Genomic DNA, 27,515 nt, shown 5'->3' with positions numbered 1-27,515 from the left:
CGGGCACAATTACCATTTGAACTAATTGGATGTATTGGTGGATGGGAAAGTTTCAACGGGTATCGGATTTAAACGGGTCAGGTCATTAAGGGCTACGGTCAAACGGGTTTCCTGGCTGGCTTGCATGTAAGCCCCTCATTCACGGTCAGTCACGTTATTTAGTTCTCTCTCTCTCTCTCTCTCTCTCTCTCTCTCTCTCTCTCTCTCTCCCCCTGAAAGTACTGCACTCTCTCACACAGAAACACCCGAATCATCTTGTCAAGCCCCTTCACACCATGTATCTTTAAAAATAATCAACTCTCTAGTTTCTAAGCACCCGAGAATATAGAGCTTAACAACTCAAACGTTCCTCGTCCCTGGAATCTACTATGGTTGCTCTGCCCATGAAGAAAATTAAGCTTTTTTTCATTAAGAGATGAAAACTGTAATCCGTATTCCCAATGTGCTCCAATCAAAATCCTATTTACCCATATTGCCCTTTTGTTTGTGCCCCCTATTACGTTTTCAACTCCAAAAAAAAAAAAAAAGCATTCACACTGGGAAAATCTGTATTTCGATCAAAAGACGGTGGGTGCTGAGTTAATTGGATTTTCAGCATTTATAAATTTTGGGAAAATGGAATTGAGATTTCAGTTAGCCATGACTTGAGTTAGCCAAAAGTCCTAGGTTGACACCGGTGCTGTACTAAACGAGGATTGCAGTGGTATTGTCTTTCAATGAGAGAATTAAACCAAGTCCCCAGATGCTCTCTCATATGGATGTAAACTATCCCGCATTTGCAAGAAGATTTGGAGTCCTACGTAATATCATTCAGTATTATTCTCGGGAATGAAAGCACTAATGGAATTAGCACTAAAATAAGTAATTTTAACTTTATACATATTATCGAAAGCACTGATAACCAGGCGTAATTTCTTGCCCTCCCTTCCGCTAATTTGGGAACCCAGCCGAAACCCAACCCTCCCCATTGCAGTATGTTGGGAAGTTGGTGTAAATCCTGTAATAAATCAATCACAGCACTATGAGAAGGGGATGGGCCAGAGTGCACTGTAGCTGATATGGTGAGCATGTGCCATTGTTGGTGGCCGGCAGTACTTGATCTGTGCGCTGACAGACCTCCCGAATCCTACAGTCTCCTTCATCACCACCTGTTTAATGTGATGGAAGCTTCCGTTTCCCCCTCTCAGAATATTGAGAGTTTTTAAGCATTTGGACTGGAGAACAAATGCCATAACCATTCAAAAGGGTAGCAGTAAGCCGGTACCAGCGTACTAAAAAGCAGACCTGTTCATTACCACGTTCTTTGCGCCAATTAGATGCCCTTTTTCTTTATTACAGCAATCATTTTCAATAATAAAAATTTAACGCCAGCTACATAGCAATTTAATGAAACATACCTTCACTACAGAATGTTTTCTTTACTCCTGAGAACTTCACAGTTTCATATATAGTTTTCTCTTCCTGACAGTATTCACAGTATGACACTACACAATGCAGCTTCTTATAGTCCTCACAGCACATTTTGCTGCAGAACTGAAAAACGTTATTCTGAAGAAAAAAAGTAAATTACTACAGAATCTTTGTTTTCACTGACCAAACTAATCAAATTAACCAAGTGCACTTTTGAAATCCTGCAGATCCAAATGCAACATAAGTTCTTCAAATACTTCTGAAACAAGAATTCTTAAGCCAGATAAGAATAACATTCCTAGGTATATATTTTTACAGTTATAGGACAATGCCCCAAGCCTCAATTGGACTATTGTATTTAATTTTGGTAACCATATTAAAGGAAAAAATGCAAAGGCATTGAAAAGGATCCAACAGAGGTTTATGAGAACGGTTCCTGGGAGATGCACTACCAATACAAGGAAAATTTAGAAAGGTTGGGTTCTTTGAAGAGAATACTGAAGGGAGATGTGATAAAAGTATACAACGTGATGATGAGTTAGATTCTGTTCCCTTTGCTGGAGGGGGTTCAGGATGAGAGGTTGTAGGCGTACAGAGAAAGAGAATCAAGAATGACACAAGGTAAACTGCTTTACATAGTGCGTGACTAGTGAATATTCAAGAATATGGAAGGAATGATTAATGATTTGCACGAAGGAATTGCATGCAACATCTCCAAGTTTGCGGATGAAGCTGGGGGGCAGTGTTAGCTGTGAGGAGGATGCTAGGAGGCTGCAAGATGACTTGGATAGGCTGGGTGAGTGGGCAAATGCATGGCAGATGCAGTATAATGTGGATAAATGTGAGGTTATCCACTTTGGTGGCAAAAACAGGAAAGTAGACTATTACCTGAATGGTGGCCGATGCATATGCAGGAAAAGGGGAGATGCAACGAGACCTGGGTGTCATGGTACACCAGTCATTGAAAGTAGGCATGCAGGTGCAGCAGGCAGTGAAGAAAGCGAATGGTATGTTAGCATTCATAGCAACAGGATTTGAGTATAGGAGCAGGAAGGTTCTACTGCAGTTGTACAGGGTCTTGGTGAGACCACACCGTGAGTATTGCGTACAGTTTTGGTCTCCTAATCTGAGGAAGGACATTCTTGCCATAGAGGGAGTACAGAGAAGGTCACCAGACTGATTCCTGGGATGTCAGGACTTTCATATGAAGAAAGACTGGATAGACTCGGCTTGTACTCGCTAGAATTTAGAAGATTGAGGGGGGATCTTATAGAAACTTACAAAATTCTTAAAGGGTTGGACAGGCTAGATGCAGGAAGATTGTTCCCGATGTTGGGGAAGTCCAGAACAAGGGGTCACAGTTTAAGGATAAAGGGGAAATCTTTTAGGACTGAGATGAGAAAAACATTTTTTACACAGAGAGTGGTGAATCTCTGGAATTCTCTGCCACAGAATGTAGTTGAGGCCAGTTCATTGGCTATATTTAAGAGGGAGTTAGATGTGGCCCTTGTGTCTAAAGGGATCAGGGGGTATGGAGAGAAAGCAGGTACAGGATACTGAGTTGGATGATCAGCCATGATCATATTGAAATGCGGTGCAGGCTTGAAGGGCCGAATGGTCTACTCCTGCACCTATTTTCTATGTTTCTATGAATGGCGGGGATTGGAATGCTCCACCTCCAGTTTAAATTCCATTTGGAATATTTTGGAGGACCAAGAAACCAAGAACCAAGAATGCTTCTCGGGGACATGATGGGCCAAATGGTTTATTTCTCTGGATATACCATAGGATTCTGTGATAAACAAAGTAAATATAGTGGAATGTACCTGATTTCTTTAAATTGATATATACAATGCATTATCAATGTTTTTTTTATATTATCCACAGAGGTGGTTTTCTCTATTACCACAGACAATCAAGCTTTCTGCACTTTGAAAAAGATTGGCATTTTTTAAAATAAAATGTATGTGGGAAGTTGGGCAATGCTCCATGATGGATGCACCCTATGAATAAGGTCAGATTTCCTGAATTTATTGCATATGACATTTTCATTCAGAGAATTTAATGCAGTCAACCTAAATTTCAATTTTGGCACTAACCCACTTGTTCCCAAGATCTCTCCCTTATTATCTACTCACTACTTCTGAAATATGTTGAATCCTCCTCCCTAAATATGCTTTTACTGCCTCTCACCCTAAATCATCCTCCCCAGCCTTACATGAAATATCTTGTACATCGTAAAAACTAAATTATTTTATATATTTTGTAGGTTGTAAAATTATAAAGGACTGAGCCAGTTATAATCAGCTTCTATTTACAACATTTGAGTTATTTGTAACTGCATTAACATTTATATTAATCTTACCTCCCATTCCAATAGTTCTGGCTTAGCACTGAATCCATTTTTGCAGTAGATACATTTCAGATGGACATCACTTGTTACGACCTGACCATTTGTAGCTGTCTCTGCACTGTAGGACTAAAATATAATCATGATAAATTTTGTGCTAATATTTATAATTCCTTCCCAACATATCCACATGCTTTAATCTGAAAAGCTCATGACTTTGCCTAATATTAAGCAGCTGATCCATAATCAAAATGGCTGCAATGTCTGGTTGATGTTCAAACCTATTACAGGTTCTCAATATAAATACTTTTAAGAGAAATAAAAAAGTCTATAGCTACAGTTATAAAATTACCATGTGGGAAAATGACCAATGTCCGAAGGTGGACCTACATTTTTGAAACAATTCACAAAATGTCAGAATTTATTTCATATAGTATCTTCACCGAGGATCCTTTGTTTAAAGGATTCACCAAAGATCTGGAAAAAAAACATGCCATGTCTCAGTGCTTTTTAAAAAACTTTTTAGGCCTGTGAAGTGTTGTTAACGTCTCCAAATAAAATGATTAAAGCACTGAGGCTTTTTCCCCCCAGATCTTTGGTGGATCATTTAAACAAAATCACCCAAAGCGGCTGGGCTTGTATACACTGGAATTTAGAAGGACGAGAGGATATCTTATTCAAACATATAAGATTATTAAGGGTTTGGACACACTGGAGACAGGAAACATGTTCCCGATGTTGGGGGAGTCCAGAACTGGGGCCACAGTTTAAGAATAAGGGGTAAGCCATTTAGAACGGAGATGAGGAAACACTTTTTCACAGTCGCGAGTCTGTGGAATTATCTGCCTCAGAGGGCATTGGAGGCCGGTTCTCTGGATACTTTCAAGAGAGAGCTAGGTAGGGTTCTTAAAGATAGCAGAGTTAGGGGATAGGGGGAGAAGGCAGGAACGGGGTACTGATTGTGTATGATCAGCCATGATCACATTGAATGGCGGTGCTGGCTCGAAGGGCCGAATGACCTACTCCTGAAATCCCACTTCTGAAATGCCAACCTATGCACGTAATTTATGCTTAGTTAACTATCCCAGACATATTTACTACATATATGTCATACATTCTTTCTTAAGAAACTTACGTCAATGTACCTATGAGATTTAATTTGCTTTTTAAATATCAGGCTTTTTGCACTAATATTAGGCTTTTTAATTAAATTTTTTTTTTTTTGCTTATTATGTTATCCCCGAGTACTGTGTTTTCAGGACTGTTATGCTGCTGTAAGAATTGCATTGTTTTGCTGTTGGTACAGATGACAATGAAACACTTTTGGCTCTTAATTTGCCAGGAGCGTCCTGAACTTTATTTAAATCTTTAGAATTGAAAACCAACTCAAAAGATTTTGAAATGGTCCCAATGAGTCAGAATGTATAATAATAATAATAATAATAATGCATTTTATTTGCTGGTGCCTTTCTGGACACCCAAGGACACCTTACAGGACATAAAATCACAATACATTTATCAATATTAAAATCAAGTTGATTAAAAACAAAAAAAACAAAAAATACACAAAACATTTTATGTCATTAAAATCAGGGTGAACATGGTGAAAGTTATGTCGGGTATGCTAATCAAAACAGGTGTGTTTTGAGTTGTGATTTGAATTGATCGATAGTGTCCAGGTGACGGATGGGAGGTGGGAGAGTGTTCCAGAGACGTGGGGCAGAGCAGCTGAAGGCTCTGGCATCCATGGTGCTGAGTCTAAATGTGGGGACAGTTAAAATTGCAGCTGAGGAGGAACGAAGTGACCGGGAAGGAGTGTTTGGTAGCAGCAGGTCAGAGAGGTAATGGGGAGCAAGGTGGTGTAGGGCTTTAAAGGTCAGCAGTAAAATCTTGTAGTTAATCCGGTGGTGCACAGGGAGCCAGTGGAGCTGAGTGAGGATGGGTGTGATGTGGTCCGATGATCTGGTGCGGGTGATGATCCGGGCTGCAGAGTACTGAATGCATTGGAGGCGATGAAGAAGTTTATTGGAGGTGCAAGTGAGGAGGGCGTTGCAGTAATCGATGCGGGATGTGACCAGAGCGTGGATGAAGACTTTTGTATCTATAATATGACATTCAGAATAAAATGTGTGTCATTTATCAATAAAGAGAACAAATCATAGAAACCTGAAATTTAGCAACACAGCTGGAGCTGCAGAAGTTGTGCAGTTTTCCATCAGGCATTGTGGCTTGGTATTGAGGTAAAGCACTTCTTTTACAAAAGGGACAAGATCCCATACCTAAAATAAGAAATTAACTACTGTGAAATTTCAATGTATAACATGATACTCTCACAATGTATTCATAAAATCATAAATAGAAGAGTGAGAAATGTTACTTAATATGCAGAAGTATGAAGTAACGCACGTGAAAAGGCAAGATTTGTTTAATGTGTTGGTGTTCAGACGAACCTGTGTGTCCTTGTACATGAATCACTGAAAATGAACATGCAAGTTCTGTAGGCAATTTGGAAGGCAGATTTTTATTGCAAGGAGATCTGAGTACCAAAATAGAGATATCTTGCTCCCATTACACAGAGCCCTGGTGAGATGTATCTGAAATGTTGTGTGCAGTTCTGATCTCTCTACCTTAATAATTAGAAATGAGAGAATGTAACAAAAGTTCACCAGATTGATTCCTGGAATGGTGGATTTGCTATATGGCAAACATATTTGTAACACTGCTCTACCTGTTGTCTGGTAAGGTCTGCCTGGATAGCATGTAAAACAAAGTTTTTGCTGTACTTCTCTACTCAGATCAATATAAATTAATATCAATAAATAAGATTGATCTGGACACTCTATTCATTTCGTGTAGTATTGCGGGGAGTTCTGGTCGTTCCATTACAAGAAGGATGTGAAGCCTTTGGAGAGGGTGCAAAAGAGGTTTACCAAAATTAAGGAGTACTAGACCAAGTGCAGACCCGTTGGGTCTGCTCCCCCAACGCAGCCGTTCCCTACCCGTAGCCCCCACGGGAGACGTGGTCCTCCAACTCAAGCCGTTCCCGAACATAAGATTCCAGCACTCAGCAGTGCGGCTGTTTTTAAATGGCGTCTTTGAGGCGAGAGGCGGGCGCCAGCAGCCGTTATGGTCGCTGGCCAGCAGGAGGCGACAAAATGAGTGAGGGGGGGGGGGGAGAAGGATTTTATTAAAAATGTGTACATAAACACGACAAAATTTAATGAGGAGTGGATACTTGGAATGAAAAGTGAAATCTCTACCGAAATTGAAAAAAACTGGGCGTTTGTGGGTCTGGTGTTGGCGTAGCAACGAATCAAAGGCTGGCACCCACAAGTCAAGGAGAAACACACACACAGTTTTAATATTATATTGATAGATTAGCAACAAGGAGAAGTTGGGCAGACTTGGATTATTATCTTTGGAGCCCTGGAAGTTAAGTGGCCTGATAGAAAAATATGAAGTTATGAGAGGCATAGTTAGGATAGGCAGTCAGAACCTTTTTTCACACGGTGGAAATGCCAAAGACTAGAGGGCATAGCTTAAATGTGAGGGGAGCAAATTTTAAAGACTAGGTGACATGTGGACCTGTTTGGTCCCCGTTGTGACGCCAGTCAAGTAACCCGTTGCAACGCCAGTCAAGTAGATCAAAATGGCGATCTGAAAATGGCGCCGGGCCCGGCAACCCTCCCCCAAATGCGCAGAAGTGACTGCCGCATTGAAGCTCGTCCCGTTCAGAGTAGAAAGTTAATTAAAGTTTTAAAGGGAATTACTTTGTAAAATCGAACAAAACTTGATACTGCACAACGCAGGCGAAAGGTGAGTAAGGCACCCCTAAAATTGTTGCGCTATCGTGTACCGTTTTGGCTGTATTTCGAGAACATACATACATACAAGATGAGACTTTTAGTTAAGCCCGGACCCGTTGGGTCCCGTTCCCCCAACACAATATTCCACCAAACTGCGCATGGGCGGCTCACGGACCCGCACTGCCCAGGCGTGAATGCCGCGTTCAAAGTTGTGTCGTTGATGGCAGAAATTAAGTTAAAGTTAATAAAATGAATAGAGGACCTGTGGAGGCGTTTGTAAAATAGAAGGAAACTTACCCCAGGAGCCATTGGGTCCCCGTTGTGAGGCCAGGCAAGTACACGCAAAAAAAAAAAGCCGATCTGAAAAACAGCAAAGGCCCTAACTGCACAGGCACAGCTGCCGGGATCCCGTTGTGACACCGGAGACCCCCGTTGTGACGTGCACGGCAATACTCCCCCAACTGCGCAGGCGCGGCCAGCAGGTGGGAGCGCGACTACCAGGTTAATTAAAGTTTAAAATGTCAATAACTTTTAAAATATAACATCAATCTGAACGAAACTTTCTACTGCACACCACAGGCCAATGGTGAACAAGGTGGGACAAAAAATGTAGCGCTATCATGTACCATTTTGGTGGAGTTTCGGGAACAAATATATATAGATACAAACAAACAAACAAGATGAGTTTTAGTAAAATATACTAGACCAAGCGGGACCCGTTGGGCCCGTTCCCCCAACGTAATATTACACCACTCACCCGTTCCCCCAACGCAACCTGTTCCAACGCAATATTCCACCACTCACCCATAGCCCCCCAACTGCGCAGGCGCGGCTCATTTCCCCTCATCGCCCAACACACCCTCCCCCATCTCTTCACCCTCCCCCTTCTCTCCCCTCTCCCTCCTTCTCCTTACCCCTACCCTCTGACTCCCTACCTCCCTCACTCCATAGCCCCTCTCCCACCCTATCCCCTTTCTCTACATCTATGTCCTTGCTCCCCCACTCCTCACCTCTCCCCTATCTCACGCCCCCACTGAACACAATGTTTCGATAACATTTCTCCTCCTCCCCTTCCCCATGCCCTCCCTCACCTCTCCCTCCCTCTCCTTTCCCCTACCCTCAGTCTGCGCTTCAAAGAGCCAATCAATCATCCGGAAGGGGGAGGGGGGGGGGCGGCGGTGGCTCTCACCTCCCTCCTATCCCACCCCCCCACAATGAAAGTCTCAAATTTTTTTCTTAAATGAAACCTCTCCCCAAGACCTCCCCGGATTTTAAAAAGAAATCTCGCTCCCTCTCTACCCCCCCTTGAGGTGGAAGCTGCTGATCCCATTGTGATGTCATTGTGGGCTGGAAGACTGTTCACGGGCAGGTTATGTAAATGAGATCCCATTGTGATGTCATAGCTCTAACTGCCACTGCTGAATCTTTCTCAAACTGGATTTTGTAAAGCTAAAATGTTAATAACTTGTAAAATATCACATCAACTTGTTGAAAACACGCCACGGGACAATTGTGAGTAAGGCAGTGCAAAAATTGCAGTGGGAGGTCTGGTCCCCCAACGCAACGCGTTCCCCTAACGCAATATTCCACCACTCACCCGTTCCCCCAATGCAATATTCCACCACTCGCCCATAGCCCCTCATCCCCCCTCTTTTTAAACTTTAAAAAAAATGCAAACACTTGCTGTCAACACTTCAAAAAAAAAAATCAAATTCCACTTCCCCTGCCTCCCCCAGCACTCCCTCCCCCTCCAGTTCAGCCTCACTCTGCCCCCTCCCCCTCCTGCTCAGCCTCACTCTGCCAGGACTAAGTGTTCTATGATTGTCTCTAACATTGTTGCAAATGAGATCCCATTGTGAAGTCATAGCTGTAACTGCCAGCTACTGGCACAGCACAAAGTTATTGGCATCAAAGTGGAATTTTGTAAAGCTAAAAATGTTAATAACGTTAAATATACCATCAATCTGAACGATACTTGTTGAAAACACACAAGACAATTGTGAGTAAGGTGATGCAAACATTTTAGCGCTATCGTGTACCGTTTTGGCGTAATTTCAGGATCTAACTCACATGCAGACATTCAAACAAGATGAGTTTTAGTAATATAATAATAATACTAGACCAAGAGGGGCCCGTGGGATTTTGTAAAGCTAAAAATTTGCGGTGTCACAAACACACTACCTCCCCCCCCCCCCACACACACACAGGGGGAGGGGAGTGGGGGAGGGGAGGGGGTGACGGGAGTGGGGGAGAGAGGGGGGAAGGGGAGAGAGGGGGGTGATGGTGGGGATTGGAGGAGGGGGCAGTGGGGGGAGAAGGGGGAAGGGAGGTGGAGGGGAGGGGGGGGATGAGGGGAGATGAAGAGGGGGCAGATGGGGGAAGGGGGCAAAGAGAAAGGTGGGGGGAGAGAGGAAGGAGAGAAGGGGGAGTGGGGCAGAGTAGGGGGAGGGAGATGGAGGGGGAGGGGAAAGGTGGAGGGAAGGCAGAGGGGTAGAGAGAGTAGTAGGAGAGAGGGGTGGGGGAGAGGGGCAAAGGGAGGGGGAGGGAGGTGGCGGGGGGGGGAGTGGGGCTGGAGGGGGGAGGGGTGGGGGGGGCAGAGAGGAGGTGGAGCAAGAGGGGGAGAGTGGGGTTTAGGGGAGGGGTGGAAGGTGGAGGGGGTGAGGGGGATAGGGGAGGGGGAGATAGGGGGAATATGGTGACAGAGTGGGGAGGGGGGAGGGAGAGAGCGGGGATGGGGAGGGGGAGGAGAGCGGGAAGGGGGTGTGGGGGGGGGGGGGAGAGGAGGGGGGAGGGAGGAGGAGGGTGGAGGGAGGGGAGGATTGAGAGAGGGGGAGGCGGGAGGGGGGAGAGAGGTGGAGAGATGCAGAGGGCGAGTGGGTGGTGAGAGAGGGGGAAAGGGTTGGGAGAGGAGGGGGTGAGGGGGAGAGGAAGGGGGGGAGGAGAGGGAGCGTGAGGGGGCGGAGCGGGGGGGGGGGGGGGTGCGCATCGTCAGAGGTGAGACATGCAGACATCCAAACAAGATGAGTTTTAGTAATATAATAATAATATTAGACCAAGAGGGGCCCGTGGGATTTTGTAAAGCTAAAAATTTGCGGTGTCACAAACACACTACCACCCCCCCCCCCACACACAGGGGGGGGGGGGAGTGGGGGAGGAGAGGGGGTGACGGGAGTGGGGGAGAGAGGGGAGAAGGGGGAGAGAGGGGGTTGATGGTGGGGATTGGAGGAGGGGGCAGTGGGGGGAGAAAGGGGAAGTCTGAAGAAGGGTTTCGGCCCGAAACGTCGCCTATTTCCTTCGCTCCATAGGTGCTGCTGCACCCGCTGAGTTTCTCCAGCATTTTTGTGTACCTTCGATCTTCCAGCATCTGCAGTTCCTTCTTGAACACATCGTCAGAGATGAGGGCTGGTTCTTGAACGCAATAATCACTCGCCCTCTCGCTGCAAGAAGACGGCGTGTTTTTTTTTCAAAGTCCTTGCGAGCGACTGGCAGCAAGTCGGAGGGGGTGGGGGAGGCTCCCGGCTGCAGGATTCAGGCTCCGAGTAGGGGGGGTGGGGGGGGCGGGTGGGAGTGGTCAGGAGGAAAGAGGTGGGGGGGGAAGAGGAGGAGCAGGGGAGAGTGGAGGAAAGGAGCGGGGAGAGGAGAAGGGGGGAGAAGAGAAGGGGGGGGTAGTAGGAGGATGGGGGCGTGGAGGAAGCGAGCGGGCGGCGGGGCATGCGTCAACCAAACGACATCAGCAGCCTCAATCGGGACTCCGGGGGTGAGGAGAAGGGGTTGTCCGAACGCTCCCGTAGGCGGCTCCCGACCGCAGGCTGCAGACACACACTAAAGGGCCTGTACCACCAGCATGCGATTGCATGCGTCTAGCGCGACCAAACGATGTCGCTTGAGCCGTACGGCTCGCGGGGCCAGTCCCACTTCGATCGCCGGAGGCGTATAGAGTTGTGCGGGGCTGGTCCCGACATCGTGTGGAGCTCCGAAAAACTGACACTGTCCAAAAATTCAGCGCGACAACGGCCTGTCGGCCCGCAGCCGCATTGAGTCCGTATGCAGCGCCTCGACGGGCGTACGCAGCGTCTCGATGGCATACGCCTAGCGAGTGGCTTTGCGCGATGACGTCACCGCCCGACGTGCCGTTGCGTGATGGCGTAACCGCCCGACGTCCAAATTCAGTCGGCCCACCTCCTGCCCAGCTGATTGGTGAGTATGTCGTTGGGACCAGCCCCACACAACTCCAGACGGCTCCGCGGTTGGAAGTGGGACCGGCCCCGCGAGGCCGTACGCCTCAAGCCACGTTTGGTCGCGCTAGCCGCATGCTGGTGGGACAGGCCCTTAACCAACTTCTCACACACACACTAACCACCCCTCACACACACTAACCACCCCAACGCAATATTCCACCACTCACCCATAGCCCCCAACTGCGCAGGAGTGCCTGACGTTTTTAAAGTTTAAAATGGCAATAACTTGTAAAATATAAGATCAATGCGAACGCCTCACTCTCCCTCTTCAGTCCCCTATTCCCCTCCTCCATTATCCTCCCTTCCCCCACCAACCCTCCTGTTTCCTCCCCTCACCCCCCCTCCCCTCCACCCTCCTCCATTACTTCGCCATCCCTCTTCCTACCCCTATCCTCCTCCATTCTCCCTCACGCCACAGCACTCCCTCCCCCTCTTCACCTTCTCTCTGTCTCTCTCTCTCCCTGTCTCTTTGGCTCTCCTTCTCTGTCTCTCTTTCTCTTTCTCTCTCTATCTCTCTCTCTCCCCAGTCGACCAGGCTGTGACAGGCCCATTGCCACGAGCTCCCTTAGCGTGTGTGCTCCCTCCCTTCCATGGGTGGGTTCTGGTGTGGATCGACAGTGCTGCAGGGACAGGTTACTGTGGAAGCTTGAAAAAGCAGGGCAGGCAGCAGGAGTCAAAGATTCAACCACCTTCCCCCAGCCTTACACTCCCAAAGAGATCCTCACCATTGAGATTATCCCCGCAGCTACAAAATTGAAATGAAGGCACAGACATGATGGCAATAAACAGCAGAAGGACTGGTGCTCTCTCCAATACTGTTGTAAAGCGGGGAGGGGGAGTGAGAGTCCAAGGCCCGCTCCTCTCTCTCTAAGCGGGGCCAGAACTGCGCCGCCCCCCATACCTCGCTCCAGCCTTAGCGCCTAGGTCAAATGCCACATGCCGGGTAGACTTTTGCGGGCCCTCCCCCTCCCCGGTGACGGACAGCGGACACGGGCAATCAGTGTGGCGATGGTGCAGGAATGGGCGTCACCGTCCTAGCCATGGCGATGACTGACAGGAGAGGAGACCAATCTGCGTGTGGATGAATGACAGGAGAGGAGACCAATCTGCGCATGCGTGCTTTTTAAGATTTTTAAACCTTAATAAATTTTAAAATATACCATCGATCGGAACAAAAATTGTTGCTCTTGCAGCACAGGAGAATGGTGAGTAAGGTGGCGAAAATTGTAGCGCTATCGTGTACCGTTTGTGCGCAAACCGAAAGATAACAAGACCAGAGTTTTAGTTATATACTAGACCAAGTGCAGACCCGTTGGGTCTGTTTCCCCAACGGCGTTTGCGGGGGGGGGGGGGGTGTGAAGAGGGGAGGGAGGGGAGCGGAGGGGGGGGAGGTAGGGATAGATTTGGGAGGGAAAGGAGAGCGGGGTAGGGGGTGAGAGATGGGGAGAGAGATGTGGGGGAGGGGGGATGGGGAAGATGGGGAGGAGGGAGGGAGGGGGAGAGGGGTGGAGGAGAGAGGGGAAAGAGTGGGGAGGGAGAGTGGAGGGGAAGGGGGAGAGAAGTGGAAGTGGGGAGGGAGGAGGAGAGGGGTAGGGGGAGTGATGGAAGAGGGATAGGGGGAAGGGGGTGGGGGGGAGAGGGAAGGGGGTGGGGTAGAGAGGGAAGGGGGGTGAGGAGAGAGGGATGGGAGAGGGGTGAGGAGAGGGAGAGGGGGAGGAGAGAAGGGGGAGAGGTGGAAGAGTGGGGAGGGAGGGAGAGGTAGAGGGGTACCGGGAGTGGTGGAAGAGAGACGGGGGAGTGGTGGAAGAGGGACAGAGGGGTAGGGGAAGGGGTGGTGGAGAGAGGGGAAGAGAGAGGGGTGGGGTAAGGGGATAGAAGTGGATGAGTGGGAAGGGAGGGGTAGGGGGAGTGGTGAAAGAGGGACAGAGGGGTAGGGGGAAGGGGGTGGTGGTAGAGAGGGAACGGGGGTGGGGGAGAGAGGGATGGGTGGGAGAGGGAGAGGGGTAAGAAGAGGGGAACATAGAAGCATAGAAATTAAGTGCAGGAGAAGGCCATTCGGCCCTTCGAGCCTGCACCACCATTCAATATGATCATGGTTGATCATCCAACTCAGTATCCTATACCTGCCTTCTCTCTATACCCCCTGATCCCTTTAGTCTCAAGGGCCACATCTAACTCCCTCTTAAATATAAACAATGAACTGGCCTCAACTACCTTCTGCGGCAGAGAGTTCCAGAGACTCACCACTATCTGTGTGAAAAAGGTTTTCCTCATCTCAGTACTAAAGGATTTCCCCTTTATCCTTAAACTGTGACCCGTTTGTCCTGGACTTCCCCAACATCGGGAACAATCTTCATGCATCAGACAAATGCAATTCAGGACTTTTCTCTTCACAAGCAAAGTCAGAATGACGGTTAGTGAAGAATTCAAATAATCGCTGAGCGTTCAGATGCTGCGCGCGCTTCCTGCACCAAAGGGGGGGGGGGGGGGGGGGGGGGAGCGTGTGTCGTCACACACAAAGATCTTGTAGCGGAGAGCTCCGCTATAAGATCTTTGGTCACATACTAAGCACGCGCCTCCACAAACAGATGAGCGTCTTCTTGAATGGAGAGCGCGTGGCTGCCTCCACAAACAGTCACACACACTGAGGTCCCGCCCCCAAAAAAATATTTTGTGAGGAAGGGGGGGAGGAGGGTGGAGAGGGAGAGGGGGAGGGGGGGGAAGAAGAGGGGGAGGAGAGAATGGGGGAGAGAGGTGAAGGGGGGGGGGAGGGGTTGGAGCGGGCGTGCATGAGTCGAGAGAAGAGAAAAGGGCAGAGAGAGAGAGAGAGAGAGGCTGGTACAACAACAAAAAACCTGGATAAACTCAGCGTGTGCAGCAGCATCTATGGACCGAAGGAAAAGGGCAACGTTTTTGGCCGAAACCCTTCTTCCGGGTTTCGGCCAAAAACATTGACCATTCAATTCGCTCCATAGATGCTGCTGCACCCGCTGAGTTTATCCAGCTTTTTTTATGTCTACCTTCGATTTTCCAGCGTCTGTAGTTCCTTCTTAAAGACAGAGACTGTGCACAGTAAGGGAATGAGGAGGGAGAGGGGGAAGAGTGTGGAGGGAGGGGGAGAGTGGGATGGGAGGGGGAGAGGGGTGGAGGGAGAGAGGGGAAAGAGTGTAGGGGGAGGACGGGGGGAGAGAAGTGGAAGAGTAGGGAGGGAGGGAGGGGGAGAGGGGTAGCAGGAGTGGTGGAAGAGGGACAGGGGGAGTGGTGGAAGAGGGACAGAGGGGTAGGGGAAGAGAGGGGAAGGGAGGGGGAGACAGGGGAGGAGGGAGAGGGGTGGGGTAAGGGGAGAGAAGTGGGAGAGGGAGGTGTAGGGGGAGTGGTGGAAGAGGGACAGTTGGGGAAGGGGGTGGGGAGAGAGGGAAGGGGGTGGGGTAGAGAGGGAAGGGGTGGGGGAGAGAGGGATGGGAGAGGGGTGAGGAGAGGGAGAGGGGGAGGAGAGGGGGAGAGAAGTGGAAGAGTGGGGAGGGAGGGAGGGGTAGCGGGAGTGGTGGAAGAGGGACGGGGGAGTGGTGGAAGAGGGACAGAGGGGTAGGGGAAGGGGTGGGACAGGGCGGGGAAGAGAGAGCGGTGAGGGAGGGAGAGGGGTGGGGTAAGTGGAGAGAAGTGGAAGAGTGGGGAGGGAGGGGTAGAGGGACTGGTGGAAGAGGGACAGAGGGGTAGGGGAAGGGGGCGGGGGGAGAGAGGGAAGGGGGTGGGGTAGAGCGGGAAGGGGGGTGGGGGAGAGAGTGATGGGTGGGAGAGGGAGAGGGGTGACGAGAGGGAAACATAGAAATTAAGTGCAGGAGCTCCAACTCAGTATCATGTACCTGCCTTCTCTCCATACCCCCTGATCCCTTTAGCCACAGGGGCCACATGTAACTACCTCTTAAATACAGCCAATGAACAGGCCTCAACGACCTTCTGTGCCAGTGAATTCCAGAGATTCACCACTCTGTGTGAAAAATGTTTTTCTCATCTCGGTCGTAAAAGATTTACCCCTTATCCTTAAACTGTGACCCCTTGTTCTGGACTTCCCCAACATCTGGAACAATCTTCCTGCATCTAGCCTGTCCAACCCCTTAAGAATTTTGTAAGTTTCTATAAGATACCCCCTCAATCTTCTAAAATCTTGCGAGTACAAACCGAGTCTGGGGCTGATTCTATGGGTGAGATGCCAGTTTAAAAAAAAATATTTGGTGGGGGGGGGGGGGGAGGATTTGATTAAAAATGTGTACATAAACACGACAAAATGTGATCAGGAGTTTATAAGATCCCCCCCAATCTTCTAAAATCTAGCGAGTACAAGCCGAGTCTATCCAGTCTTTCTTCATATGAAAGTCCTGACATCCCAGGAATCAGTCTGGTGAACCTTCTCTGTACTGTCACTATGGCAACGATGTCTTTGACCATTGGGCATTGTGACATCACACGATGGAACGTTCACCATTGGCTGGGGCTCCTGCAAAGGCATATGTAAATGGATCCATTCCGATTGGACATATGTGAACATCGGGCATTGTGACATCACACGTTGGAACGTTCACCAGGGGCTGGGGCTGGTGCTGTTTCTATGGGTGAGAAGCCAGTTTACTTTTGAAATATTGGGGGGGGGGGGGAAGGATTTGATTAAAAACGTGTACTTAAACACGACGAAATGTAATGAGGAGCGGATACTTAGAAAGAAAAGTGAAATCTCTACCGAAATGGAAAAGATGTCGGCGATTCTGCGTCTGGTTTCGGAGTTGCAGGGAATCAAAGGAAGAAATGCAGCCGGAAGCCGTACATGTAAATGGATCCATTCCGATTGGACATCTGCGAGCATTGGGCATTGCGATTGGACATCTGCGAGCATTGGGCATTGTGACATCACCGATGGGAACTAATCAAAAGGCAGAAAGGCAGCCTACCCCCTCCTCTCCATCAATCCCCCCATTCTCCCTCCTCACCTCCCCAGGATCTTTCCCCTCTCCTCATCCCATCCCTCCCTCTCCTTTCCCCTACCCTCAGTCACTCCCTCCATAAAAAGCAGCATCTGCAGTTCCTTCCTCCACAGGTCATTCATTGTTAGCTGTAGTTTAGATCCCATTGACTTGACGATTGGACCAGTTTTCATCGTGTATGTGTATGTGTGTGTGTTATTCAAACTCGACTCTCCCTCCATCCCTCTGCCCACTTCAGCTCAGCCACCGATCGGCCCGTCCCCGTCCTGCCCGACCGCCCGCTGCTGCCGCTTGGCCGTCCCCGCCCTGCCCGCCCACTGCTGCTGCTCGGCCCATCCCCACACTGCCCACGCACCTGCCAGCTCGCTGCCACCGCCGGGCCAGGCTGCGCGGGGAGGAGGGGGTTCGTCACGGTGGGCACCACGAGCTTCGACGAGCTGGTGGAGATCTCCTCCAAGAGGGCGAGTTACCGCGGTGGAGACAGGCAGTGGAGACAGGCGGTCACCTGGGGGGGATGGGTAGATGGGACTGCCATTGCCGCAGAGCGCGGGCGAGGAAGAGGGGTGAGGGAGAGAGAGAGATGGGGCCAGGACCTCCACTGAACCCCCCCCCCCCCCACCCCCCGCCGGTGATGGGGGAGACGGTAGACAACGGTGGAGGGGAGAGAGGAGTTTGTGTGTGAGGCGGGAGAGGCTGCGGTGCAAGAAGGGCCGTCGCCGTCCTGACTGTGGCGTGACTGACAGGAGAGGAGACCAATCTGTGAGGCGCTGACTGACAGAAGAGACCAATCTGCGCAAGCGCGGTTTTTAAGATTTTTAAACCTTAATCACTTTTAAATCCACCATCAAACGGAACAAAACTTGTTGCATTTGCAGCATAGGAGAATGGTGAGTAAGGTGGCGAAAAATCGTAGCGCTATCGTGTACCGATTTTGTGCAAATAGAAAAACCACGCAAACCGGAAGAGCACAAGATTAGTTTTAGTTATAGATAGATAGATAGATAGATAGATAGATAGATAGATAGATAGATAGATAGATATAGATACAGATAGATGTGCGGGGCATGTTTTTTATACACAGATGCTGGTGGGTTCTTGGAAAGCACTACCAGGGCTGGTGGTGAAGGCAGGTACAATAGGGATGTTTAAAAGGTTTTTAGATAGGCACATGGATTAGCAAGGAATGGAGGGATATGGATCATGTGCAGATTAGTTTATCTTGGCATCATGTTCAGCACAGATATTATGGGCTGAAGGGCTTGCTCCTGAGCTGTATTGTGCTATGCTCTGCACATTTTATTCAGTTCGAAGACTTTACCTGTCTGCTTATTCGGTCAATTATTTTACTTTTCTTCAATGTTTTCAATTATTTAAAAAAGTTTTGTTTTCATTATCATTTTGCTAGGCAATTTAAGTTTTAAACATTAGTTCCATCAATTTTAAGCCGTTTAAATTACTTACAGCTTTGACAGAAGACTAACCTACCCCCAACTTTGTCTGCTGTCAAATCTTGTCAAGCATTCTGGTAATGGGACCTCAACAGTATGCTGCCTGATTTGAGGACATGAAGGGCCATCAAGATGGACCCACTGCATCTTATGCCAGTAAACATAGATGACCAGCTGGGTTCAGGAAGATCCAGCACACTGTTCTATGCAGATGTATTGTGTAACATAATAAACATGATTATTGCAAATAATTGTTCTGAATATAGTTCTAAAACATTTGATTCTAAATCATTTTTAATACTATGCAGCTTTGAAAAAAACTTTTTTAGTACAATTTTCCAGGGTTCAGTGGCAGTACAAATGAAGGCATAGGTTGTACATTTCACCAGAAATGCTGCAGACAAGATATGACATCCTCATTTACACTTAAAAGATTAAGATAGATAGGACACATTAAATAAACTCATTAATCTATTTTTATCATTTCACTGTAGCTGACAGTTGTGGCAAGACACATTTTACAAAACTGGGGCTGATTTAAACTTCAGAAGAAAAAAGGCTCTATAGCCTTAATAATATGAAAATGTTATATGACGATGAATAGAATAGGAAAATGATGAAGAAATAGCTAATCTTAATTTTACCTGTTGGTTTTGGGCACCTTGTTTTATGCATGGACATGCATGCAACTGAACAATATGCTTCAATATTCCCACCGGATTCTACACTCTGAGTCATATCAAAGCTTCTACATGGAGTTCTGCATGCTGTGCAGGGAATTATTTTGCTGTTTTTCTAAAATCAAGATATAAACATTTAGGTTTTTCTGGCACAATAAAATATACAAGCCCAAAAAAGTGTAGTTTTCAATCAGTTTTAATTTTCTATTTTTACTACTTACTTACCAAAATTACACAAAGAGAATAACTTAGATGTCAATTGCCAAACAGTTAATTAAGTATTTCTAACCACCAGGAATGAAAATATAGTTTAACAAAAATATCAATAGCAATTCAATATGGTGGTTCAGTCACCTGATAGTGGGAGCCTGAGCTACAACGGTCAGGAAACATATGGAATCTTTCAGCAGAATCTAGAACTATATGTCACTGTTTAAAAATAAATTGCCGTCCATTTAAGACAAGAAACAAGGTGATCTTGTTTTCTCTCAGTGCGATTTACGTCTTTGGAATTCTTCCCAAAGGACAGCGCAGTGGCTCAGCTAACAGAGCCACTGCCTCACAGTGACTTGGGTTCAATCTTGAACCAAACTTGCATGCTCTCTCTGTGAGTAGATGGATTTCCTTTCACATCCCAAAAGGCGTGTGGTGTAGACTAAATAGTCAATGTAAATTGCCCCCAGTGTATACAGTGCCCTCCATAATGTTTGGGACAAAGACCCATCATTTATTTATTTACCTCTGTACTCAATATGAGATTTGTAATAGAAAAAAATCACATGTGGTTAAAGTGCACATTGTCAGATTTCATTAAAAGATATTTTTTACATTTTGGTTTCACCATGTAGAAATTACAGCTGTGTTTATACATGGACCCCCCATTTCAGGACATCATAATGTTTGGGACACATGGCTCCACGGGTGTTTGTAATTGCTCAGGTTTGTTTAAATGCCTCCTGAATGCAGGTATGAGAGTTCTTAGCACCTAGTCTTTCCTCCAGTCTTTCCATCATCTTTGGAAACTTTTATTGCTGTTTATCAACAGGAGGACCAAAGTTGCGCCAATGAAAGTCAAAGAAGCCATTATGAGACTGAGAAACAAGAATAAAACTGTTATAGAGATATCAGCCAAACCTTTGGCTTACAAAAATCAACTGTTTGAAACATCATTAAGAAGAAAGAGAACACTGGTGAGCATACTAATCGCAAAGGGACAGCCAGGCCAAGGAAGACCTCCACAGCTGATGACAGATGAATTTTCTCTATAATAAAGAAAAATCCCCAAACACCTGTCTGACAGATTAGAAACACTCTTCAGGAGTCAGGTCTGGATTTGTCAATGAGCACTGTCCGCAGAAGATTTCATGAACAGAAATACAGAGGCTACACTGTAAGAGCAAATCACTGGTTAGCTGCAAAAATAGGATGGCCAGGTTACAAGTACTTAAAAGAGCAACCACAGTTCTAGAAAAAGGTCTTGTAGACAGATGAGAGAAAGATTAACTTATATCAGTGATGGCAAGAGCAAATTAGGAGGAGAGAAGGAACTGCCCAAGATCCAAAACATACCACCTCATCTGTGAAACATGGTGGTGGGGGTGTTATGGCCTAGGCATGTATGGCTGCTGAAAGTACTGGCTCACTTATCTTCATTGATGATAGTCAAGTCAAGTTGTATTTGTCACTTGCACATAAAGTGCAGTGAAATGAATTTGCCAGCAGCGGTACAATAAAAAAGAACACACAATACACAATTAAAATTTTCTTTCTTTCTTTTAAAATCTTTTTATTGTTTTTTTCTCCAAAAAAACACAAATAAAACATAAAAAACAGAGCAAAAAGAATAATGATAAACATAACAATGATATTGATACATAGGGATCAGGATTACATTAATAACAGGTATAACCTAAATATGAGACCAGTGTCAAAATACACATTGAATATAGACCTCCTGGTCTCTATGTAAATATAGTTAAATCTTTAAAAGAAAACTTATCAATGTAAAAAAACCCCACAAAGATTAAAAGACAAAAAGAAAAGGAAAAAAGGAAAAAACAAAACCCCCCTAAACTAAAGAGGATTTAAAAAAAGTAATAATAAACTAAGAATAAAAATAAAATAAACTAAAAAACTAAGCAAAGCAAAACAGAATCTGAACTGAGAATTTCAACAATTTAAGTATGTTTGTCGTCAAGTCCGTTCCACCCTATAGAGGTAAAATAATTTTTATAACGGTTAAAGAGGGAGCAATTTATGATGTATCAAAGTGTTCAATACATTTTCCCCAAGTCTTATCAAATTTAACCAAGGGTTTAACAATGTCACCTGATTTTTTCTAAATTCAAACATTAAAAAAGATCTTCTGACGATTAATGTGGTAAATGCAATCAACTGATGGGCGGAGCGGGACAAATGAATAAAATCTAACATTGGTAGCCCAAACATTGCAGTAAAAGGATGTTGGTTTTAAGTAGCTGGTTCTCAATCTATGATCGGTGATACTAATAACAAATCCTATCTCAACTGAAGTTCAACTCTATTCTTATAGAGCAAAAACTAGGAACTTTTGAATATTTTTTTTATCAATTTCTTTAATCTCGTCAGTCAATATGCGTATTTCTTTTTGTGTTTGTTTTTTTAATCCCGCGGAGTATGAAATAATTTGTCCACGAATATATGCCTTAAAAGCATCCCAGACTACACCATTGGATATTTCTTTAGTAGAGTTTGTCAAGAAGTAAAAAGCAATCTGATCTTTCATAAAATTAATAAAGTTTAAGTCTTGAAGCAAAGTAGCATTAAATCGCCATTGTTTAGCACTACATTCAAATTCACAGGCTAAGGTGAAAGGAGTCTCTATTTTTATTGACTCCTCAATTCCGTTTGTTCACCATGAAACAATCTCTGATCCTTGGAATCAGGTAGTTTAATTAATAGTTTCAATGGTGCGTGATCAGAAATAGCAATTGCATTATACTCACAATGCAGTGACCGATAGAACTAGCCGAGAATCTAGTATAAAATAGTCAATCCTAGAATAACTATGATATAAATGAGAGAAAAATGAAAATTCTTTGTCATTTGGGTGTAAGAATCTCGAAATTTCTAACATTCCAGAGTCAAGTAAAAAACAAGTAATAAAATTAGCTGATTTATTTGGAAGCACATGATCAGATGTAGATCTGTCAATCGAGGGATTCAGACAGCAATTGAAATCTCCACCCATTATTAAAAAATGTTCATTTAAATTGGGAAAGGATGCAATTAACTGGTTAAAAAACTCAGGGTGATCAATATTTGGTGCGTAGACATTCACCATAGCAACTTTTTGCATATAAAGAACACCGGTAATCACTAAGAATCTGCCATATGGATCAGAGATTGTTTCATGGTGAACAAACGGAATTGAGGAGTCAATAAAAATAGAGACTCCTTTCACCTTAGCCTGTGAATTTGAATGAAACTGCTGTCCTCTCCAAAACTTGAAGAATCGTAACTTGTCATCTTGCCTTACATGAGTTTCCTGAACAAAGATAATCTGAGTATTTAGTCTGTGAAGACCTTTAAAAAAAAAATTCCTCTTAATGGGATGGTTCAAGCCATTCACATTCCATGAAAGGAAGTTAATAACTTTATCCATATTGCTTGTAAAAATCATGTGGGATGTAATGGGTTAATTTCTTGAAGCCTAATAGTTCATGATACTGGAAGAAGAAAAATCTAGGGCGGAGCCAGAAGTGACGACATTTCAGAAATTTTTGTAGTTCAGAATATGCACAAATGGAGAACACTAAATGAGGAACAAAAGACCCCTCCCCCACCTCCCACCCCTGTAAAGCCCCAAACTGACCAATAGGCAGTCAGTAAGCTACCTAATCCCTTCCCCGACCCCATCTCTCCTAGTAACAGCGCTCGGCATAAAGAGAGTCATATTTAGCCACTCCTAGCCATAACACGTTCGTTGTTATCTCTTTGAAAGAGAAAAACAAAAATACAGGCTGGCATGGAGTTAGAGAACAAATGCTACTTATTATTATCCAAGGTCAAGATATGAAAAACAAGGACTACGTTCTCTTAGTTTGTCTAACGACAGGGGAACACGAACACGAATTAACAGAGAAAATTCTTAAAAGTTAATATATATTTAAAAAAAAAAAAACAACGCGTCCAGTTAAATTCTTAATCATTACCAAACGATATGTTGTCAAAATAGGAACAGTAAGTCTCCAATTATAACTTAATCAGCTATCAATCACTCCCCTTCCTCCTCGTAACTCTCCAAAAAGCTGGAGGCGTATTGAGGATTGTTAAAAGATTTGAGTATTACCGTTGAGAAATCGAATACGCAATCTCGCTGGGTATAGTAAAACTGGGCACAGCTTTTTCTTATACAAATCAGACATTGCATTATAAAAGGACTTTCTTATTTCCAAAAGCTCGTAACTATAATCAGGAACAAACTGAAACTTGCATCCTTCATATTCAACCACACTCAACTTTTTTTGCTGCCTGGAGAATATTCTCCGTCATTTGCAAAAAATGAAACCGAATAATCAAGTGTCTCGGTTTATTACCGGATTTCTTCCCAATCCTGTGTGCGTTATCCAACAACGGAAGGTTTTCATTGTGCTCAATGTTGAAAGTTTCCTTTATCATTTTAGAAGCATATTTTATAACGTTATCTCCTTCTTGACCTACCGGCAAACCAACAATTCGTAAATTCAAACGACGGCTTCTATTTTCTAGGTCCATATTTTTAAACTTGTATTGCTGAAGTGCTCGAGTGTGTTCATTCATTCTCTGTTCCAGTTTTTCAATCTTCAAATCTCTCTCCCGGCCCAGGGTTCGCAAGATATCAATTTGACCCTTTTGTTCACGAAGTTCATCTTGTAACAAAGACAGTTTTCCTTGGGCTTCCTTCAATTTGGTAGAAACTCCTTTCACCATTTCTTCCAAACTGCCAAATCTTGCTTTCATTTCATTTTTCAGCTCATTTTTCAATTCATCGTTCATTTTCGATATTGCTTCTATAATACTGGAGTCAGAAGCTGCAACTGTAGTGTGGCTTTCCCCCGTTCCTTCCTTGGGGAGCCTCCTTTTCTTCTTGTCTCCATCTTTCAGACAATTAAGGCGTGTAAATGTGTTGTCAACACTTTATGAAAAACAAAGGGGTTTTTCAAAGCTAAAAATTGGTCAATTCTTGAGTGGCCAAGTCAATCTAAATGGTGAAACCAAAATGTACAAAAAATGGCCTTTATTAAAATCTGACAATGTGCACTTTAACCACATGTGATTTTTTCTATTACAAATCTCAAATTGTAGAGCACAGAGGCAAATAAATAAATGATGGGTATTTGTCCCAAACATTTTGGAGGGCACTGCAGATCAATAATGGGTTCACTGAATGACACAGCAGGCTTGAGGGATCTATTTGTGCACATAATTGATATGTTCATATAATTTCATCAATAATCTTTCTCATGACCTCTTGCCCCTTTTGTCACTCCTGCAGTGTGTGTAGGTACGGAGCGGTGGGAGAAATGAATTTGGTGACATTGCTCAAGTAATTGACTGTCCAAATTACTAGACACCAAGGCAAAAATATTTTGAGAATACAATTAAATTAGGCTTTAGCCCTTCACTGAATCAGTCAAATATAATCATCTATCCATCCCAAATATTTTCATGTTTAAAAAAAACACTTTACAAACTTCATAGCATATAGATTAAACCTTGTGTACACATCTACTAATATATGTGACTCAATTTGTACAGTCATAATAAGCTACTTGAAGTAAATTATATTATTTAATTTTAAAAGTTTGGACACTTTTGCTTGCTCGGCAGTCTCGAGTTCCTATAAATTACCTGCTTAAAATCATTGAGGCATCTAGTACTACAGAATCTTTTGTGATGACCATCATGGAAAAGAAAATGGCTTCCAGATCCTTTTTTGTAACAGTATATCCCACACTGATCACAGCAGTTCATTATAAGTCCATTGGCTTGTCTATATTTATTGAAGCAACCATCACTGCAAAGTTTGTGGACAAAATTTTTAAAGCTCACTTCATGTCGAATCTATAATAGAAATGAACAATGATATTCGTTGCATACTTGTGCAAGTTATTTATTATATATTTTTTTCAAAAAACCAACAATGTTTATTTGCACTTCAGAATAGTAAGCCCAAGCAATTGTAATAAGAGTCCCATTTCCTCACCAATCCTTCTATTTGCCATTGTCATAGTCATGCAGCGTGAAAATAGGCCCTTCGACCCAACTTGCCCACGCCGACCAACATGCCCCGTCTACACTAGTCCCACTTGCCTGCGTTTGGCCCCAACCCTCTAAACCTATCTCATCCATGTACCTGTCCAAAATGTCTCCTAAACATTTTGATAGTACCTGTCTGCCGTTTCTAAACGCTGAAGTTTTCCCGATTGAATTTCGGATCCAATAAGTAGAAACAAGGAATTGCAGATGAAATATGTAGGAAGGAACTGCAGATGCTGGTTTACACCAAAGATAGACTCAAAATGCTGGAGTAACTCAGCAGCACCTTCCCCATAGCCAATAATGACCCATTCTACACTTCCTTAATCATTGTCTGCTTTAATCTGTCATTTTCACATCTATCTCTAGTTTCCCTCTCCCCTGACAGTCTGAAGAAGGGTCTCAACCCTAAAGTTCACCCATATCTTCTCTCCAGCGATGCTGCATGTCCTGCTGAGTTATTCCAGCATTTCTTTGTCTATCAAGGAACTGCAGATGCTGGTTTACACAAATGAACACAATGTACTAGAGTAACTCAGCAGGTCTGAAGAAGAGTCCTGGCTCAAAATGTCACCTATCCATGTTCTCCAGAGATGCTGCCTGACCCACTCAGTTACTCCAGCACTTTTGTATCCACTTGGATCTAGTAAGTCCATTAACAACTACCTGCAGCCCACAGCTTTCTTCCTATTAACCAAACAATCAGGTGTTGCATTATCTGCAACTTTGTACACGAGTACCTATGCTTAGGATTGAATCATTGATATGTACTCAAAACCCATCTTCTATATTTCTCTTCAATTTTTCAACTGAAACTTTTATGCAGTCTTTGAGAATCTTTCCCATAATATTCCCAACATCAATGTTATATTGAATAGTCTATAAATGATCTGGTTTAACCTTTTAATCCTTTCAAAATAGTGATATTTTGTAAGTAGTCATTGACTACTAGTATTTGTAACTTGAGTAAATGGGAAATTAATAGTTGGAATCACTCCTATTTACTGCCTTAACCATCTGGGAGACGCATCAAATCTGGACTTGGTGAAGTATCAATTTTCATAGATGCTAAACTGCAAAAAATTTCTTCCAACATTATATTTATCTCATCCAAATCTCACTCTCTTCCTTATTTACAATGTTTGTACTTTCTATCTTTTGTGAAGTGTCAAACGCACACCTTTTGCCTCTGCACGCACATTACACCATTCAGCAAAGCATGAAAATGGTGAAGATAAACACAAAAGGCTGGAGTAACTCAGCGGATCAGTCAGCATCTCTGGAGAAAAGGAATAGGTGACGTTTTGGGTCGGGTCTGAAGAAGGGTCTTGACCTAAACTTCACCTTTTTCTTTTTTCCAGAGATGCTGACTGACCTACTTAGTTACTCCAGCTTTGTGTCCATCTTCGGTGTAAACCAGCATCTGCAGTTCCTTCCTACAGATGAAAAGGGTGGATCTTGTCTCTTGAAAGAAGTTGACTAGATACATTTCAAATTGATAGAGCGGACAAAGTTAAAACTACCCATAACAAAATCAAAGACCATTCATATTGAAATATTCAAGAATTCAAACAAAATGCTTTATGCATGAGTGACAAAAATAAGGAATTTCCCACCATATAGAGCACATGGAGAAACTAGTAGAGGTGCATTTAAGAGTAGACTAAATAAGCATAAAAGCATTATGGGAAGAGGGCATGAATGAGGCTCAATGAAGCATTCATTCTGGTATACTGGTTGGCTCATAGTTTTCTATGTAAGTTCATGTGAGTAAAAATGCTAAGTATTTGATGATCTTAAATCTACCTGATAAACAATCTGACAAAGTAATTGTGTACATGCTACTTTTAAGAATATTGATTGTAAAAAACTGAAGTTACCAAGTATACCTCAGTCATTTTTCCACAAATGGTACATCTCCCATAATTTCCTTGGGTAACATGACTTGTATGTGCAGGAGCTTTTTGTCTTTCTTCATAAAAAGATAAGCAGGATGTGCTACAAAATTCCTGGAATGTTTCACTGGAATCTACTTGTGCAACGATTGTTCCCTTCATATTAGTTATCTCTCTGCAAAACAGGATAACAAGTCAAATTAATATATAACAAATCATTTAAAGTGACAATTTTAAAATAAAAACGACAGGGAAGGATAAATAGTTTCTCAAAAGGATAGAGGGAAATATGGTGTTCATCATTTGCTATAAATTTACCCAATTAATTCTCAATTAAGCAACTTTCAAATATCACAGGTACATAAGGAATGAATCTTGAATAAATGTAACTATTTAGCTACCAAAACTCTTCAGTGTGGAGAATTCCAATCAC

At 44.4% G+C, this 27,515-nt stretch overlaps 1 protein-coding gene across 3 annotated transcripts in view; it reads right to left on the bottom strand.

Annotated features, from left to right (window-relative positions):
* Window positions 1–27,515, bottom strand: part of zmym2 (zinc finger MYM-type containing 2) — a 138,235-nt gene that overhangs the window by 55,731 nt on the left and 54,989 nt on the right. For all 3 annotated transcript variants that reach the window (XM_033022726.1, XM_033022727.1, XM_033022728.1), the window contains exons 6-11: window positions 27,077–27,257; window positions 24,780–24,992; window positions 18,873–19,023; window positions 5,927–6,039; window positions 3,776–3,889; window positions 1,398–1,548 (exon numbers count right to left, since the gene is read on the bottom strand). In XM_033022726.1, the coding sequence (XP_032878617.1) occupies window positions 1,398–1,548; window positions 3,776–3,889; window positions 5,927–6,039; window positions 18,873–19,023; window positions 24,780–24,992; window positions 27,077–27,257 (923 nt within the window). The remainder of the gene's footprint in view (window positions 1–1,397; window positions 1,549–3,775; window positions 3,890–5,926; window positions 6,040–18,872; window positions 19,024–24,779; window positions 24,993–27,076; window positions 27,258–27,515) is intronic.

The sequence above is a fragment of the Amblyraja radiata genome, chromosome 6, assembly GCF_010909765.2.
Source record: "Amblyraja radiata isolate CabotCenter1 chromosome 6, sAmbRad1.1.pri, whole genome shotgun sequence".
In the NCBI taxonomy this organism is placed as follows: Eukaryota; Metazoa; Chordata; class Chondrichthyes; order Rajiformes; family Rajidae; genus Amblyraja; species Amblyraja radiata.
Note: the sequence above shows the minus strand (reverse complement) of the source record. Positions and strands in the feature narration are given on the sequence as shown.